At 44.8% G+C, this 20,416-nt stretch overlaps 1 protein-coding gene across 1 annotated transcript in view; it reads left to right on the plus strand.

The window, feature by feature from the left end:
• Nucleotides 1-312: 312 nt before the first annotated feature.
• LOC126088202 (mitoguardin) overlaps nt 313-20,416 on the plus strand; it is a 119,216-nt gene continuing 99,112 nt past the window's right edge. The window contains exon 1 of the mRNA XM_049906327.1: nt 313-531. Coding sequence (XP_049762284.1) covers nt 313-531 — 219 coding nt within the window. The remainder of the gene's footprint in view (nt 532-20,416) is intronic.

Here is a 20,416-nt window from a genome sequence, read left to right on the forward strand (position 1 = left end):
GCCAGTCACTACTCTTGGTGAACTGTGGTACCGTGCTGAAGCTGCTTGGGCAGCTGTACCAGTACACGCCATCCAAGCTCTGTTTGACTCAATGCCCAGGCGTATCAAAGCCGTTATTACGGCCAGAGGTGGTTGTTCTGGGTACTGATTTATCAGGATCTATGCACCCAAATTGCGTGAAAATGTAATCACATGTCAGTTCTAGTATAATATATTTGTCCAGTGAATTCCCGTTTATCATCTGCATTTCTTCTTGGTGTAGCAATTGTAATGGCCAGTAGTGTATGATCAAAGAGACTGAGCGACTGTATTATGTTGTTGTTGTTGTTGTTTACAGGCATGGAGGCGCTGGACACGGCGGTGTCGTACTGGGAGGACGCGCTGGCTGCCTACACCGTGGAGCGCGGCGGCGGGGGCGGGCCGCTGGCGCTGCCCTCGCAGGAGGAGGCGGAATTCGCGCGGGAGCTCCAGCAGCTGCTGGACGCCGCCTACCGCCTCCAGGCCGACAGCGAGACCATGTTCCTCGACCAGGTGCGCCGCCTGCCCGTCTCTGTCTCTCCCTCCCATTTGTTCCAACATTACGAATTGCCTTTAAGGAAACGGTCTATTGACACACAGTCAACATGGGTTTAGAAAACATTGTTCCTGTGAAACACAACTAGCTCTTTATTTACGTGAAATGCTGAGTGCTATTGACAAGGGATTTCATATCGATTTCGCATTCCTGGATTTCCGGAAGGCTTTTGACACTGTACCACACAAGCGGCTCGTAGTAAAATTGCGTGCTTATGCAATATCGTCTCAGTTATGTGACTGGATTTGCGCTTTCCTGTCAGAGAGGTCACAGTTCGTAGTAACTGACGGCAAGTCATTGAGTAAAACAGGAGTGATCTCAGGCGTTCCCCAAGGTAATATTATAGGCCCTTTGCTGTTCCTGACCTATATAAACGATTTGGGAGACAATCTGAGCAGCCGTCTTAGGTTGTTTCCAGATGACGCTGTCGTTTATCGACTAACAAGGTCATCAGAAGACCAAAACAAACTGCAAACCGATTTAGAAAAGATATCTGAATGGTGCAAAAAGTGGCAGTTGACCCTAAATAACGAAAGTTGTGAGGTCATCCACATGACTTCTAAAAAGAACGCGTTAAACTTCGGTTACACGTAAATCAGTCTAATCTAAAAGCCGTAGATTCAACTAAATATCTAGGAATTACAATTACGAACAATTTAAATTGGAAGGAACACATAGAAAATGTTGTGGGGAAGGCTAACCAAAGACTGCGTTTCTTTGGCAGGACACTTAGAATATGTAACAGACATACTAAGGAGACTGCCTACACTACGCTTGTCCGTCCTCTTTTAGAATACTGTTGCGCGGTGTGGGATCCTTACCAGATAGGACGGACGGAGTACACCGAAAAAGTTCAAAGAAAGGCAGCACGTTTTGTATTATCGCGAAATATGGGAGACAGTGTCACACAAATGATATCGGATTTCGGCTGGACATCATTAAAAGAAAGGCGTTTTTCGTTGCGACGGAATCTTCTTCCGAAATTCCAATCAACAACTTTCTCCTCCGAATGCGAAAATATTTTGTTGACACCGACTTACATGGGGAGGAACTATCACCAAGATAAAATAAGGGAAATCAGAGCTCGTACGGAAAGATATAGGTGTTCATTTTTTCCGCGCGCTATACGACATTGGAATAACAGAGAATTGTGAAGATGGTTCGATGAACCCTCTTCCAGGCACTTAAATATGATTTGCAGAGTATCCATGAAGATGTAGATGCACAGCGTCCACTCCGGTCGCCCCCGTGTAATGCCCGAAAGTCTGCGGCTTGTTCAGTATCTTCAGACAACTATTATACAGGGTTATTTGTAAGTCCTCCATGTTTCAGGAGACGACTGTTTGAAAACTAGAAGATATATAGAAAATACAGTCTGGAAAAAAATGAGTACATCCTTTTAGAGGTTTCCTTCCACTCAAGATTTATTGCTGCAGCAATGCATATGGAGCACATGAAATGATTTAATTTACAGATCAGTAGCACAAGTGGTGTTGAAGTACAGGATATCGACCCATGCTGAAGCACCCATATTAATACGTTGGGTAGCCTCCACAGGCGGCAATGCACCACTGAGTGGCATCCAGTCGATCGAACAAATAGCGAATATTACCATGGGATACGTTATTCCACGCCGCCCGACCTGTTCACGTAGTTCTGTAAGAGTTGTTGGTCGGTCAGTCATGCGAGTCACTCCTCGTCCAATCATATCCCATACGTGCTCAATTGGAGACAACTCCAGAGATCATATTGACCAGGGAACTTGCTGCATGTCTGACCACGGACACAGAACAGAAAGCACACACACGCAAAAGAACCATTTCCCCATCACACACAGAGACATAAATAATGAACAGAAGTCCTCGTAATTCGCGCTACAGTTTTTCATAGCCTTTCTCGCCACATGCGATACGCCTCTCGCGACACACCTGAACAGCAAGATGGCGTAATATTCTGGATCAGAAAGAAAGTGCAAAAGTTTTGTTTTTCTGAGTAAAGAGCAGCCACATACCATCCAACGAACGTGACTACACGAATAGCTAAGCAACAGCTCAATACACACCAAAATAACTGGTTTCCACAACATTACCACAACCTCAAGTATACACTGCAGACATACAAAGTTCACCTTTTAGTATTTGTTTACTAACAGCCGCTCACATGGTTGCAGATGACATGATGTTCGCTAAGTAAACCGATGGCAACAGAAAAAAAGAGCACAGAAAATATGTCACAAATAGCGCCAATAATTGCTTAAAACGTGCTGTAACGTACAGTAAATAAGGTAGTAGGAAAGTATCAACATAAAACTATATTTCAAAGGGCGATTTGTAAAAATGTAATATTGTTTTACTGTGTTTGTACAACCATACCATTTTCTGCATGTTTTAGACTAAAAAAACCCACTGATGATGGTGATATTTGTCGCCGAAACTAGTTTGGGATAATAAAGCAACAAACGAATAACAAGGTGTTTTGCATCAAGGCGGACTCAATTTCTGATATTACTGTTTTTCTTTGCAAACACGGACCAAATGGAAGAGTTCCAAGATAATATTATTGCATGTCTTGCAGAGCACATTGAGTTCCATGGACACTGTGTGGGAAATATTATCATTCTGTTGAAAGAATGGGCAAAAGAATGAGTCTGACAACATTCTGCGCAAACCGAGTGCCGGCTAGCGTTCGCTCCAGAAACACGAAATGTGAACGATAGTTGTGGCTTATCACAACCCAGACCAGGCTTGGGGTGAGACCAGTTTTACATGGAAAAATGCACTCTGCGAGACAGCGCTCAGTAGGTGTACACCGTACCCACAAAGACCGTCACTTGCGTACAGGAATAGCCTGCTTTCATCAGTGAAGACCATTGCGCGCCAGTCCATCTTCCAAATGGCCCTCTGACGGCACCAGTCAAGCGAAACACGTCGATGCTCTGGCACGAGTGGAAGACGGGCTAGAGGTGTGCGTATGCGCTGTCCCACTGCTAAGAACCGATTCGCAACAGTTGGTGTTTACACGTCTGGGCTCACAAGCATTCATATCTGTGTTGTCGTAGCTGTATAATCTCACCTTGCTGCCATTACAATACGGCGATCCCGGCGGGTGTCTGTGCTGCGCTTACGTCCAAAACCGCGTCTACGAGTCTGCGAATGTTCACGTCACCACTGATTCCAGCATCGTTGCACAACTGATGCAGCACGGCTAACTTGTGTGGCAGTTCACTCAGAAGGCGACAGTTTGGCCCCTTTCAAACTCGCTCTGCTGGCTGAAGCAAGCACGAGTGCGTCTCTTTGCCAGGTTGCCTGCATGCTTCACATGTTTGCACCACACTGAACTTTCTGGCTGTGAGCATTCCCTATTAAAGGACAGACACAGATAGCGCTCTGGTAGCTACGTCATTACCCTATCTATTGGCGGACGACGCTGAAACCTTTGTCAATACATTTACTATCCCTCAGGAGGTTCGCCGATGACATTGTAATTCTGTCAGAGACAGCAAAGGACTTGGAAGAGCAGCTGAACGGAATGAACAGTGTCTTGAAAGGAGGATATAAGATTAACATCAACAAAAGCAAAACGAGGTTAATGGAATATAGTTGAATTAAGTCGGGTGATGCTGAGGGAATTAGATTAGGAAATGAGACACTTAAAGTAGTAAAGGAGTTTTGCTATTTGGGGAGCAAAATAACTGATGATGGTCGAAGTAGAGAGGATATAAAATGTAGACTGGTTCAAAATGGTTCAAATGGCTCTGAGCACTATGGGACTTAACATCTGAGGTCATCAGTCCCCTAGAACTTAGAACTACTTAAACCTAACTAACCTAAGGACATCACACACATCCATGCCCGAGGCAGGATTCGAACCTGCGACCGTAGCGGTCGCGCGGTTCCAGACTGTAGCGCCTTTAACCGCTTGGCCACCCCGGCCGGCAAAATGTAGAGTGGCAATGGCAAGGAAAGCGTTTCTGAAGAAGAGAAATTTGTTAACATCGAGTATAGATTTAAGTGTCAGGAAGTCATTTCTGAAAGTATTTGTATGGAGTGTAGCCATGTATGGAAGTGAAACATGGACGATAAATAGTTTGGACAAGAAGAGAATAGAAGCTTTCGAAATGTGGTGCTACAGAAGAATGCTGAAGATTAGATGGGTAGATCACATAACTAATGAGGAGGTATTGAATAGAATTGGGGAGAAGAGAAGTTTGTGGCACAACTTGACAAGAAGAAGGGACCGGTTGATAGGATATGTTCTGAGGCATCAAGGGATCACAAATTTAGCATTGGAGGGCAGCGTGGAGGGTAAAAATCGTAGAGGGAGACCAAGAGATGAATACACTAAGCAGATTCAGAAGGATGTAGGTTGCAGTAAGTACTGGGAGATGAAGAAGCTAGCACAGGATAGAGTAGCATGGAGAGCTGCATCGAACCAGTTCCAGGACTGAAGACAACAACAACAACAACAACAACAGGTGGCATATGCTGTCATCGGATCAAAATTGACGTCTTCTTCCCAGGAGTACTAATTTTTCTCTCCGGCATTGTAGATAGATTCAGCGGAGTGATAATTTTTAACTCACATTGCTGATACTCAGTATGGACACCGTTCGTCATGCTGCAAACATCAATACAAGCGGAAGGGCATGTGCGTGCATTTCATTGCAGTAGTTGCTGCTGCTGCCCAGGAAGGTGCGACGAAGGCAGCCCACTTTGCAGATCTGTTCTTTAGGTTGCCTATCTGCAAGCGTGAACTAATTCGCTGCAACAGTATGGAGTGGATGATTTGTCTGACACGCCTGCCTGCTAGTGGTGCATTCTGCAATTATGCCAAAGCACATATTACGAATCGAAAATTGGAGAGAAGCTCTATCCAGTGACGTGTGTCATTTTTCTGTATGTCTTGTAGTTATCCTCTAGGTGTCTTGTGGTTTTCAGAAATCCTGGAGGTACTTATGAATAACCCAGTATGTGAGAACATAGTTTTTCGAGGTGACATTCTCGGATAAATGTTCAATGGATTTCTACTCGTCTCAGATTTGCATATACTTACATGGATTCAGTCTGTAAGCAAGCGTTGAGATCAAAGTGTGCAACAACAGCTTTAACCACGAGATCGGCTATACTCTTAGTGGCACATGGTAACAGGTCGCTGATATTGCAAGGAGACAGAGAAATAAGCTGAGTGTTCCATCATCTAACGAAATGGGCATTGCTACCTGCGTTCTTCCATAATAGACACAAACATAATCTCTGGTAGCATAAGTAAGTTCCGCGACTTCAAAATGTTTCCATGACATAATTCGGCCAACCAAATTAAGTTTTGTGAATAAAACCGTTTGTATAACTTTATATATGTCTTTATTGATAACGTAATTTCGGCTACTGCTATCATCAGAAGTTAGACCATGTAAAACAACGCTCAGTGTCAGTAATTTTTAATTTTTATTTTTTTAATTTTTTATTTATTTTTTAGTGACACACACACACACACACACACACACACACACACACACACACACACAACGTTCGGCACAGAATTAATTAATTTCAGGCATTCCCGTAACAGGTTTCAATTCGTAATTTTTTGCTTAAATAATTTGTCTACATTAAGTTGTATTTTGATGCAGATGACGAACTGTGAAAGAAGTCAGTCACTGCAAAAACATAACACATCAGGAAAACCACACCCTGTGGTAAAAAGGTATGAGTTCATAATTTTGTATGTTTCTTCGAAAATCTGTAATTACGATTTTAAAAACTAATATTTACATGTATACAAATAGTAAACAATATTCCGTATGTTTAACAGTCATCAAATAAAAGCCCACTGATGATGCTGCAACTTCAGTGAAACATGTTTGGGATAAAAAACAAAATTGTGTTCTGCTAAAACATATGTCTGCCAAAAACATATGTATTGTTAAAGCAAACACAGACAAAAGAGCTCCAACCCCAAGATGATTATTTCGATGCCCTGCCTGGCATGCATTTCCGAGCAAGCTCTACAACAAATTCCGGAATGCCACAGCAAAGTTACATCAAACTATTTTTAATATAAAATTCAACAGAATTTGTCTTTCACATAATGTAATACCTAACTATTACATGTAAATGTAAACAGTATGTCAACTGCAGCCCGACATGCCAAACGAAAAGCCGAAATTGAGTGGCTGAAGCGAGAAATTAGATACTTACATACAAAAAAGCAGGAACCCAACATTGAAATATTCAAAATTCACCTGGGAAATCACATCAAAATCTCTGAAATATTTAATGATATCATGAATACAGACAAACAAATCACAGAAACACAAATAAAATCAAAATGAAATAAACAACAACAAAAACTACAGACCCTTTTAAAACAAAAGCGCCGGCCGTTGTGGCCGAGTGGTTCTAGGTGCTTCAGTCCGGAACCGCGCTGGTGCTACAGTCGCAGGTTCGAATCCTGCCTCGGGCACGGATGTGTGAGATGTCCTTAGGTTAGTTAGGTTTAAGTAGTTCTAAGTATAGGGACTGATGATCTCAGCTGTTAAGCCCCATAGTGCTTAGAGCCATTTGAAGCATTTTTGAAAACAAAAACAAAGTGAAATTATTAGACATAAAAGTAGAAAGCAAATAAACCACATATTCTACAAACATCTGGTCGACCTTCCTGACATACAACTAACCAACCAAGAAATAAATTTTCTACAAAAAGGCCCAAAATACTATGTCAACATTACGCACAAGACAGTGGAGAATCTTATCACAGAAAGTGAATACATCATAAAACAACAAGAAAGAAACAGTAACCCAAACTTCAATGCAGGTCTGACAAGAGGAATAGTTGCAGAATAAATAAGATGCATAATAAAGGAAAACAAAAACAACATATTGACAGGCACAAAGACTGAAGAAAAAACCTCCAGAAAGATAAAGAACAAAAAAACAATGAGGAACTCATTACGAGATCAGACAAGAGCAGCACCATGATAATAATAAAACATGATGAACTTCTGGAAGGCAACAACATAACAAAGCTAACCAGCGACCCAACGTAAAGATACCTGAAAAACATACTAACGCGTCAAAAAAATAATTCACACATATTCACAAATCAGAAAGCTAAATGGCTGAAACAAAACAATCCCAAAGCACCCACAATGAATAGTCTACTAAAACTCCACAAGGACCGCATTCCGATGCACCCCGTTGTCAATTTCAGAAGTACACCCACATATTACTTAGCCAGAGAAATGCACACATACTCACAGAAACATTACATATACACAAATAACAGCAGCATGCACAACACCAAATACCTGATCCAAAAAATCAAAGACAATAGATCCACAACGGCCATACTCACATCATTTGACATCACATCCATGTACGCCAATACTGCCATCACAAAAACCATCAACATCATCAAACAACAATTAGAATAACAGGCAGAAATTTCCAAACCCCACTTAAAAGAAATAACTAGCATTCTAAAACTAATCACAAAGCGAAACTGTTTCTCATTTGACAGTCAGTTCTACTCACAAGAAGATGAGCTTCCAATGGGGTCACAAGTCAGTAGACTCCTAGCCAACGTTTTTCTCATCTCATTGAAAATAAAATATTTGAAACAATAGTAAGACCCAAACAATACCAGATGATACATTGGTATCTTTATGTAGATGACATCATATGCCTTCTAGGAGAAACACGCAGTGGCATCCAACAACTCCACAGTGATATAAACAAAGTCCACCAAAAATAAAATTCACCATAGAAACAGAAAATGACAAAATGTTAAATTTCCTTGACCTCACAATATACAGTCACAACAGCCAACACCAGTTCTCCATATTCAGAAAAGTGACCACCACCAGCAAAGCCATTCACAAACATTCTAATCATCCGATTGCGCACAAACTAGCTGGCTTCCAATATGTGCTACACAGACTGAACAAAACTCCACCCACTGAAAATAACTATAGCAAAGAATTAGAGACGATCCAACAAACAACTGTAGAGAATGGTTACGACACAAACACTATAGATAAGCTGAACCATAAAATTGAAACAAAATTAAAAAGGACTCCCAACACACAAAAACAAAAACCTTCTCACCAACTTGCAAAAACACAGATATGAACACACATGAACAAGAAACATCCACAACAACAAACAAGTGGTTCACTCTCACCTACAAGAACAAAGCAGCCCACAGAATAAACAACATACTCAAAAAACAAAGAATAAAAATAGCCTACAGGACAGACAACTCAACACAGAGAAAACTAAGGACAACCAACACAAGCACAGACAAACACAACACATCTGCTATTTAGCAACTAACATGTCAGGACTGCAAATCAGTTTATATAGAACATGATGAGCAGAAACTTTAATACCAAATACACAGAACACAGAAGAGCAGTAAAAAGTAACAGATGTCATTCCACATTTGGTGACCACCTTATGGACAAAAAACATAAATCAGATATCCATGTTGACCTGAAAATTCTCATATGCAGCAACAGCCTCCCACAACTAACAATTGAAGAAACTATCAAATAAAAAATCCGTAGTTGAAGGAAAACAAGTAATAAATGAATACACAGCTGTCTCCAATGGAACTCTGTTCTCTGTACACAAAGAATTATTAGATAACACCAACCTATAGAGCCCCCCCCCTCCATTTCCCCTACACACACACACACACACACACACACAAATAATAAAAATAAAAAATAAATAAAACAATAATAATAATAATAATAAACGTATATATACAACTACAGAAATCCGTAATTATTGATACGTGTTCAATAACCCGAAAGTTCCTAAATGCAATATAACACATACCGTACAGTTAAAAGGAAGTCACGCTTGATGAAGGTCCGCGTCACTTTCCATTTTAAACCAGACCTAAGGTCTGAGAAAAATAGAAATAATAATAATATCCGTATGTTTAAAAGTCACAAAATGATGCTGCAACTGCAGTCAAACATATTTAGGATAAAAAATAAAATTGTGTTTTGCTAAAGGCGGACTCCATCCAAAAACATATGTATTTTTAAAGCAAATACGGACAAAAGAGCTTCAACCCCAAGATGACACTAAGCCTGTTTTACAAGTTCTCAGCTCTGATGTAATGATGGCAATAGCCGAAACGGCGTTATAAATAAAAACATATATTAAGCAATGAGTACGGTTTTATTCACAAAACATAGGAAACGATCGCAGACTCGTTGAGGCAATTTATTTCCGTTATTAACTACGAGGCGCGTTCGGTAAGGATTGCAACACATTTGCTTCTGAAAGCAGATTGGTTTTTTTCAGGATTCCAGTACACCACATCATTCCCCATTGTTGTGCCTACAAACTCTATTTTCAACCCTACCTTACTGGTATGGCCTGTGTGACCACGTGGCACCACTCTACTTGGTCGACGTGGGAACCATCTTCTTGCTGCATCAATAACCTCTCCGTTATCCACATACTGCATCGCGGGAGTGCATCCTTCATTGGGCCAAACCGATGGAAGTCGAAAGATACGAGATCTGGGCTGTAGGATGGACGAGGAAGAGCGGTTGAGTGAAGTTTTATGAGAATTTTTCACCACCTGTGACGATGTTCGACGAAAAACTGTTACGATCAGCCTCGTTAACGCGCAAACAATCCTACACAGATGGTCCTTTGTTGCTGCTTATAGTCCTTCGTTAGGCCGCGAGGAACCCAGTGGCCACACACCTTTGAGTATCCCAACTGGTGAACGAGTGTGTCAGCACTACCAACGGAGGCGTCCAGTTGTGCATCGAGGTGTTTGATTGTGGTAGGGTGATCAGCTCGAATGATAGTGTGCGCATATTTCAACATTGCAGGCATCACAGCCGTGCGCAACGGGCCGGCACGCAGGGGATCGGACGTGTTTGAGTGACCTTGTTGCTATGATGACAGATACCTCGCCCAATGGCTCGCCGTGCTTTTGTTCACTGCCAGGTCTCCGTAAACATTTTGCAAGCACCTATGAACATCTGCGATGCTGTGGTTTCCTGAAAAAAAAAAAAAAAGCAACTCATTGACACAGCTCTCTGCTTGGAACGCACCTCCGTGTGGCATTTTAGAGGCGCCGCCACCTATTGGAACTTCAGGAAATGAAATGAGATGTAGCGAAAGTATAGGGGTTGAAGCGAGAATATTCTATGACGTCCCACAAGAAATTCCACATTTTTTCATTCGAAAATCGTCGAGAAAAAAAAATGTGTTGCATTACTTATTGAACGCCCTTCGCAAGCAAAGCAGGTAACTCATTACGATGATGAAGACGAAGCTGTCGAAAGCTTGTTATGATATACAAACCTGACGCCGGAACAGATCAATGAAGCATTTATCCTGCTGTTATATGCTCGTATATTGTTGCTCCATTACTAGTTTCTTTGCCGTTGGGTAGTCATGTGAAGAAGATAAAAAATGACAATTACTTTGCTGGGAATGGATTTTTTACTAGGCACTTCTGGAAATTAGTCTGGCTGTTAAAACTCAAAATTGTTAATCTTCTGTTGGTATTTGTTCATGTACAACCAGCCGTTTGTGTGCAAATCCAGAATGAAAAGGCAATTGACGTTTCGTCGTCAGAATCTGTTTTCATTCAAGAGTGAAGCCTAGTTCACAGTACAAGTAGACGTCTGTAGAATTTTGATTGTGAGAAACAGTACTGTTTATTTGGACAGCACCGCCACGAAATGGGCACCGCAATACCGGACACTGCCATCTAAAACCAGCTATCCATCTTTTTTTCGTGGAGTCGGCTACGCAGCGATTTTCTATACGTCTTTCAGCTGTCATTTATTTATTCCAATGTTCGGCTTGTTACAGATATGTTTATCTCATGTCCATGTAATGGATTTATCGATTTCAAAACAATATCGTCTCATCTTCACGTACGCCTTAACTGTGAGTTATACACTCCTGGAAATTGAAATAAGAACACCGTGAATTCATTGTCCCAGGAAGGGGAAACTTTATTGACACATTCCTGGGGTCAGATACATCACATGATCACACTGACAGAACCACAGGCACATAGACACAGGCAACAGAGCATGCACAATGTCGGCACTAGTACAGTGTATATCCACCGAGCGAGGTGGCGCAGTGGTTAGACACTGGACTCGCATTCGGGAGGACGACGGTTCAATCCCGCGTCCGGCCATCCTGATTTAGGTTTTCCGTGATTTCCCTAAATCGCTCCAGGCAAATGCCGGGATGGTTCCTTTCAAAGGGCACGGCCGCCTTCCTTCCCCGTCCTTCCCTAATCCGATGAGACCGATGACCTCGCTGTCTGGTCTCCTTCCCCAAAACAACCAACCAACTACAGTGTATATCCACCTTTCGCAGCAATGCAGGCTGCTATTCTCCCATGGAGACGATCGTAGAGATGCTGGATGTAGTCCTGTGGAACGGCTTGCCATGCCATTTCCACCTGGCGCCTCAGTTGGACCAGCGTTCGTGCTGGACGTGCAGACCGCGTGAGACGACGCTTCATCCAGTCCCAAACATGCTCAATGGGGGACAGATCCGGAGATCTTGCTGGCCAGGGTAGTTGACTTACACCTTCTAGAGCACGTTGGGTGGCACGGGATACATGCGGACGTGCATTGTCCTGTTGGAACAGCAAGTTCCCTTGCCGGTCTAGGAATGGTAGAACGATGGGTTCGATGACGGTTTGGATGTACCGTGCACTATTCAGTGTCCCCTCGACGATCACCAGTGGTGTACGGCCAATGTAGGAGATCGCTCCCCACACCATGATGCCGGGTGTTGGCCCTGTGTGCCTCGGTCGTATGCAGTCCTGATTGTGGCGCTCACCTGCACGGCGCCAAACACGCATACGACCATCATTGGCACCAAGGCAGAAGCGACTCTCATCGCTGAAGACGACACGTCTCCATTCGTCCCTCCATTCACGCCTGTCGCGACACCACTGGAGGCGGGCTGCACGATGTTGGGGCGTGGGCGGAAGACGGCCTAACGGTGTGCGGGACCGTAGCCCAGCTTCATGGAGACGGTTGCGAATGGTCCTCGCCGATACCCCAGGAGCAACAGTGTCCCTAATTTGCTGGGAAGTGGCGGTGCGGTCCCCTACGGCACTGCGTAGGATCCTACGGTCTTGGCGAGCATCCGTGCGTCGCTGCGGTCCGGTCCCAGGTCGACGGGCATGTGCACCTTCCGCCGACCACTGGCGACAACATCGATGTACTGTGGAGACCTCACGCCCCACGTGTTGAGCAATTCGGCGGTACGTCCACCCGGCCTCTCGCATGCCCACTATACGCCCTCGCTCAAAGTCCGTCAACTGCACATACGGTTCACGTCCACGCTGTCGCGGCATGCTACCAGTGTTAAAGACTGCGATGGAGCTCCGTATGCCACGGCAAACTGGCTGACACTGACGGCGGCGGTGCACAAATGCTGCGCAGCTAGCGCCATTCGACGGCCAACACCGCGGTTCCTGGTGTGTCCGCTGTGCCGTGCGTGTGATCATTGCTTGTACAGCCCTCTCGCAGTGTCCGGAGCAAGTATGGTGGGTCTGACACACCGGTGTCAATGTGTTCTTTTTTCCATTTCCAGGAGTGTAAATCGAATGCCGTAGGTACTGTGACTGTTGTTCCATCAAGGAGAGTGCCTATAATAGTCTGCCATACAGTTTGGTATCTCGTGTCGAACACCTTCTACTTTCTGCTTCGAAACGAAATTTTAGAAGGCAGAACCGATAGAGGTACTCAAAGTACCCTCCGCCACACGCCGTCAGGTGGCTTGCGGAGTATGGATGTAGATGTAGATATCGACGACTCTCTTGGTGGAACGACAGTTTGAGTACGAACAACATTAGATTCATGAAGCACGCCTAACAGATACTTGAAGATGGGACAGTATTGTCATGTAATCGCTTGTACATACATGAGATAAACATCAAGATGGAAGGAAAGGAAAATTGGAGGAGCAACTAGAGACAGAGTGGAGTACGACGACAGACGGTAAGGATAGACAGTCACTAGTGGAATACACAAGGGAAGAGGATACTGAAGGTCTCAGAAGAAGAGAGGATGAAGAGAAGAGAAATGACGAAGAGGTTATGGGAGGAGAATAACTAAATGCAGTCCATCAAGAGGCTACATACAGAGGTCATAAAGAAGAAGAAGAAGAAGAAGAAGAAGAAGAGGAAGAAGAAGAGATAAATATCAAAATAAAATTAAAAGCTACAGCTGTAAGGAAGTGGTTTTTTAAATGGCTCTGAGCACTATGGGACTCAACATCTTAGGTCATAAGTCCCCTAGAACTTAGAACTACTTAAACCTAACTAACCTAAGGACATCACACACATCCATGCCCGAGGCAGGATTCGAACCTGCGACCGTAGCAGTCCCGCGGTTCCGACTGAAGCGACAGAACCGCTAGACCACCGCGGCCGGCTAAGGAAGTGGTCTTTCATTGGAATAAAGTGTAGTCTGTGCCCAGTCATTGAATGCGTCGAATAACGTGTGGGCTGAATCATCTCAGTAAGCATCAAGAATCGTACAGTGAAGGTGTTCACGACCGGATTTCATAGTTGCTGATGAGTCTTCCGGATTATACGCCCGTAGTCGAAGAAACTTTCCGGTTCCTGATGTTTCGACCAGAGCTGCGCTGGACGTCTTCACCTATCGGTCTCACCTATCGGTTGTCGCATGCCAAGGATAAAAACTTATCTCTCGATTTTGGAGAGCCATTATCCATATACCATTGAGTTTTGTGGCCGGCCGGTGTGGCCGAGTGGTTCTAGGCGCTTACGTCTGGAACCGCGCGACCGCTACGATCGCTGTTTCGAATCCTGCCTCGGGCATGGATGTGTGTGATGTCCTTAGGTTAGTTAGGTTTAAGTAGTTGTAAGTTCTAGGGGACTGATGACCTCATATGTTAAGTCCCATAGTGCTCAGAGCCATTTGAACATTTTTTATTTACAATCACAGCAGTCCTGATGGCGGCAACAGTAAAGGATTGCAACTGAAATATCAGAGGCGCTTCTTCTTTTCTGTTAAAATTATCACTATGCTTATACATTTTGATTGCTCCTCCATATAGTTTTGGATAATAGTTTGTCATAGTAGATAAAATATGAATTCGGAGAAATTCACTTCATGAGTTCCTGACTGAAGAGCGTAGTCTGCTACAGCTGAATTTTTTGTTTTCCGTCTTCGGTTTTTAGACCAACTAAAGAAATATGTCAAGCATTCGTATCTGTAAAGAACAAACGCTCTCCTCTGTCATAAAGTGGAGTGTATGAGATTACGTGTACTTATGGAAAGGTGTAATTGGAAGAACTACAAAGAGAAGCGGGACTGAAAAAACGTAAAAGTCTTTGCCGACTAGGGAAAACAGCTGTAGCAGATCATGCTTTCCAGTCAAGAAATAGTGAAGTGAAGTTTTCCGATACCAAAATTTTATCTACTATGAGAAACTGTTATCCACGACTACATAGAGAAGCAATCGCAATATATAAGAGCAGTGATAATTTTAACACAAAAGAAGAATCCATGAAACTCAGAGATACACGGACAGTGGCTCAGCAGAATCGATAGATAAGTCTTTATCCTTGACAGGCGACAAGCGATAGTTAAGTTTTTCTCTGACAAACATCACGTGTAAACTCGACGACGCCCGCTTTACATAGCATTTTCCCGCGCGGGACAGCCACGCGGTCAACGGGCGTCTTGTCACGGTCCGTGCGGCTTCCCCCGTCGGAGGTTCGAGTCCTCCCCCGGGCATGGGTGTGTCTGTAGTCCTTAGCGTAAGTTAGTTTAAGCTAGATTGAGTAGTGTGTAAGCCTAGGGACCGATGAGGTCAGCAGTTTGGTCCCATAAGACCTTACCACAAATTTCCAATTTTACTTAGCATTTATGTCACTCTCCGACGTCCGACTTACCATTCAAGACTCAGCGTCGCCAGGAGCACCTCCGAAGAGGTCCAGCACAGCTCTGATAGAAACGAAAGCTTTCTTCGCCCATGGACACACAGCCAAGAAGAGTCATCAGCAACTATCGGACGAATCACTGTTGAAATGCTGGCGATATTCAGTGCGTCGTCCTACGTTGAATCCGCTGGGCGGCCTTGCTGGCCATGGACTGCGCATAATGTGACTGCTCGACTGGCGTGGCAGTCGTCTGCAGAGCCTCTTTTGGAAGTCATCGTACTTGAGGAGCAGTTCGGCTTTCGGGCAGGCCACTTCACCACACAATTGTGTCGTTGCTTGTTAAAGACGTTAAAGTGACTTTCAGCAGCAAAGAATCCTGCGGCACGATTTTCCTGGAGATATCCCCGTTACCTTAGACAAAGACCTGCACGTTGGGCTATTATACACAGATGCTCATAAATTAAGGATGATGCTGATACATGGTGGAACAACGCTGTGGTGGGCGGTTTGCGGGTGTAATTCACCTCGGGGTACGACCATGCGGTGCATTTGACCTGCGGTCGTCGGATGGTGGCGCTGGGAGCAGTCCACATATGCAGAGGTGTGTTGGTGCATGTCAGAGTACGGTGCAGCGAGTAAGTGTGCAGACGTTTTCAGACTTGCTATGGTGAAAATGGCTCAAAGAACACATATTGATGTCGTTATGAGGGGTAGAATACTGGGGCAACTGGAGGCTATTCAAACAAGCAGGTCGTAGCACGGGCCCTCTGTGTGCCACAAAGTGTGATCTCAAGATTATGGCAACGATTCCAGCAGACAGGAAACGTGTCCAGGCGCTACAGTACGGGACGTCCATAGCGTACAACACCACAAAAAGAACGATATCTCACCATCAGTGCCCGTAGACGGCCACGGAGTACTCTAGGTAGCCTTGCTCGGGACCTTACCGCAGTCACTGGAACAATTGTCGCCAGACACACAATCTATAGACGACTGTATAGACGTGGTATATTCGCCTGGGGACCTGCAAGATGCATTCCACTTACCCCTGGTCACAGGAGAGCCCGTAAAGCCTGGTGTCAAGAACACAGTACATGATCATTGGAACAGGGGTCCCAGGTTATGTTCACGGACGAGTCCAGGTATAGTCTGAACAGTGATTCTCGCCGGGTTTTCATCTGGTGTGAACCAGGAACCAGGTACCAACCCCTTAATGTCCTTGAAAGGGACCTGTATGGAGGTCGTGGTTTGATGGTGTGGGGTGGGATTTTGATTGGTGCACGTACACCCCTGCATGTCTTTGACAGAGGAAATGTGACAGGTCAGGTGTATCGGGACGTCATTTTGCACCAGTATTTCCGCCTTTTCAGGGGTGCAGTGGGTCCCACCTTCCTTCTGATGGATGATAACGCACAGCCCCACCGAGCTGCCATCGTGGAGGAGTACCTTGAAACAGAAGATATCAGGCGAATGGAGTGGCCTGCCTGTTCTCCAAACCTAAACCCCATCGAGCACATCTGGGATGCTCTCGGTCGACCTATCGCTGCGCGTCTTCAAACCCCTGCGACACTTCAGGAGCTCCGACAGGCACTGGTGCAAAAATGGGAGGCTATACCCCAGCAGCTGCTCGACCACCTGATCCAGAGTATGCCAACCCATTGTGCGGCCTTTGTACATGCACATGTGAATGGTCATCATATCCCATATTGATGTTAGAGTACATGCACAGGGAACAGTGGCGTTTTGTAGCACATGTGTTTCGGGACGGTTTTCTCAACTTATCACCAATACCGTGGACTTATAGATCTGTGTAGTGTGTGTTCCCTATGTGCCCATGCTATTAGCGCCAGTTTTGTGTAGTGCCACGTTGTGTGGCACCACATTCTGCAGTTATCCTTAATTTAAGAGCATGACTGTACAAGCTCTTCGCGCTGGGACGCATGGTGCAGCTATTAGCCACCTACACAATGGATCGAGTTTTTGTAGTACGAGCAGGAGAAGAATACGAAGGCCCGCATCTCGTGGTCGTGCGGTAGCGTTCTCGCTTCCCACGCCCGGGTTCCCGGGTTCAATTCCCGGCGGGGTCAGGGATTTTCTCTGCCTCGTGATGGCTGGGTGTTGTGTGCTGTGCTTAGGTTAGTTAGGTTTAAGTAGTTGTAAGTTCTAGGGAACTTATGACCACAGCAGTTGAGTCCCATAGTGCTCAGAGCCATTTGAACCATTTGAAGAATACGAAGGATGAATAGGCTGGCTTGGCACAGGGTTCAAAGAAACAATAATGCTAGAGCTATTGTTGTACTCTGCCTATACAGCGAAACACTCGCAGATACTACAAGTTACCAGAGCAATCTACGGAGATGACACATTCTTCTTCACTAGAAGCTGGTGGCCACAGACAGAACATTATAGGCTTTAAGAAGCTCATCAAGATATTGAAATCTGGCTACCCTAGTGGCGCATCGACTTCAACGCAGCCTAGAGTCAAGATATGATCTTCGCAAAACGCCGACGATCGCCAGCCAACCAGTACATCTATTTTGGGAACCCATCCAGCGGACGATAACTGGAAATCTTAGGAGTCACCCTGGGCACACAGCTGACTTGCAACATTACATTATTGAAATTTTTCAAGACAGCGAAACGCTTCGGACCATTGCATCTTTTGCTGAGTGAAAGATCTGAATTAATTATCCATCCGTTTCGGACTTAGCATATTATGCACCTAAATTAGGTCGATTGTTGATTACAGAGATGCAGTTCAGTCAATAAACATTTCTAAACACTAGACAGTCTGTAAAACGTATAATAGAGAAGAATACCGGGTGATCAAAAAGTCAGTATAAATTTGAAAACTTAATAAACCACGGAATAATGTAGATAGAGAGGTACAAATTGACACACATGCTTGGAATGACATGGGGTTTTATTAGAACAAAAAAAAACAAAGTTCACAAAATGTCCGACAGATGGCGCTGGACATTAATACGTCAGTGACTGCGCATGGCAATCGTGTATAAAAGGAGCTGTAACGAGAGAGAGAATCAGATGCGCCAGCAGTCGCAGCATGTTGACGTTACCTGAAAAGGCGCTTTTAGTGAAGCTGTATTATCAGAATGGGGAATGTGCTAGTTCAGCGTTAAGATCCTATCGCCATAGGAAGGGGATCGAACGGGTAAAGGTCCGTTGACAAATGCAGCTGTTGCGAAGTGATTTCGAAGTTCGAAGCCACGGGTTGTTTAGACGATAGACCCCGTAGTGGCCGACCGAGCACAAGGCGTAATTCTGCCGAGACAGTTCAGGAAGAAATGGAGACTGTAGCGGGTTCGTCTATGCAGGGGGAAGTCAGCGCTCGTGCAGTCGCACGTCGCACCGGCATTCCATACACTACTGTTTGGTTGGCACTTAGGCTTACCGTCCGATGCTGTCCGTACAAAATCCATCGGCATCATGACCAGTTATCTGGCGATTTAGTGAAGCGGTGGGCATTTGCGGTGTGGGCGTTTCAAAAGATGGCGGAAGATGACGATTGGTTGAGTAACGTGTTGTGGACCGACGAAGCTCATTTCACGCTCCGAGGGTCTGTCAACGCCCACAACTGCAGAATTTGGGCTACCGAAAATCCTAGAACTGTCGTGGAAACTCCATTGCACGACGAGAAAGTCACGGTAAGGGTTGGATTTACCACATCTACCGTTATCGGACCTTTTTTCTTCGAGGAAATGCGTGATTCTGGTTTTGTAACTGCTACCGTGACGGGTCAGAGGTACGGCGATATGTTGCAGAACCGCATCATCCCCAGCCTGGCTGATAAACACCTGCTGGAACGTACGATGTTTATGCAGGATGCGCTCCACCCCATATTGCTAGACGCGTGAAAGATCTCTAGCGAGCATTGTTTGGTGATGATCGTGTGCTCAGCCGCCACTTTCGTCATGCTTGGCCTCCCAGGTCCCCAGATCTCAGTCCGTACGATTATTGGCTTTGGGGTTACAGGAAGTCGCAACTGTATCGTGATCGACCGACATCTCTAGGGATGCTGCAAGACAACATCCGACGCCAATGCCTCACCATAACTCCGGACATGCTTTACAGTGCTGTTCACAACATTATTCCTCGACTACAGCCATTGTTGAGGAATGATGGTGGACATATGTAGGGTCCCCCTGAATAGGTCAGGCGTGCACTACACGCCGGAAGCGGCTACAAGGGTAGCGGAGTACGTGTGGAGTGCACATGGGGGTTTTTTAGGTTAGAGAATCCCCTCCCTAGGCCCGACAAGTCGCCTCCTGAGACGCGGCAAGGTAGGAGTAGGCAAAATGCAACAGGGAATAACAATATTAATGTGCTAATAGTAAACTGCAGGAGCGTCTACAGAAAGGTCCCAGAACTGCTCTCATTAATAAACGGTCACAACGCCCATATAGTACTAGGGACAGAAAGTTGGCTGAAGCCAGACGTAAACAGTAATGAAATCCTAAACTCAGATTGGAATGTATACCACAGAGACAGGCTGGACAGTGAAGGGGGAGGCGTGTTTATAGCGATAGGAAGTGCAATAGTATCGAAGGAAATTGACGGAGATCCGAAATGTGAAATGATTTGGGTGAAGGTCACGGTTAAAGCAGGCTCAGACATGGTAATTGGATGTCTCTATAGGCCCCCAGGCTCAGCAGCTGTTGTGGCTGAGCACCTGAAGGATAATTTGGAAAATATTTCGAGTAGATTTTCCCACCATGTTATAGTTCTGGGTGGAGATTTTAATTTGCCGGATATAGACTGGGAGACTCAGACGTACATAACGGGTGGGAGGGACAAAGAATCCAGTGAAATTTTTTTAAGTGCTTTATCTGAAAACTACCTTGAGCAGTTAAACAGAGAACCGACTCGTGGCGATAACATATTAGACCTTCT

The sequence above is a fragment of the Schistocerca cancellata genome, chromosome 6 (genome assembly GCF_023864275.1).
Source record: "Schistocerca cancellata isolate TAMUIC-IGC-003103 chromosome 6, iqSchCanc2.1, whole genome shotgun sequence".
NCBI classification, from domain to species: domain Eukaryota; kingdom Metazoa; phylum Arthropoda; class Insecta; order Orthoptera; family Acrididae; genus Schistocerca; species Schistocerca cancellata.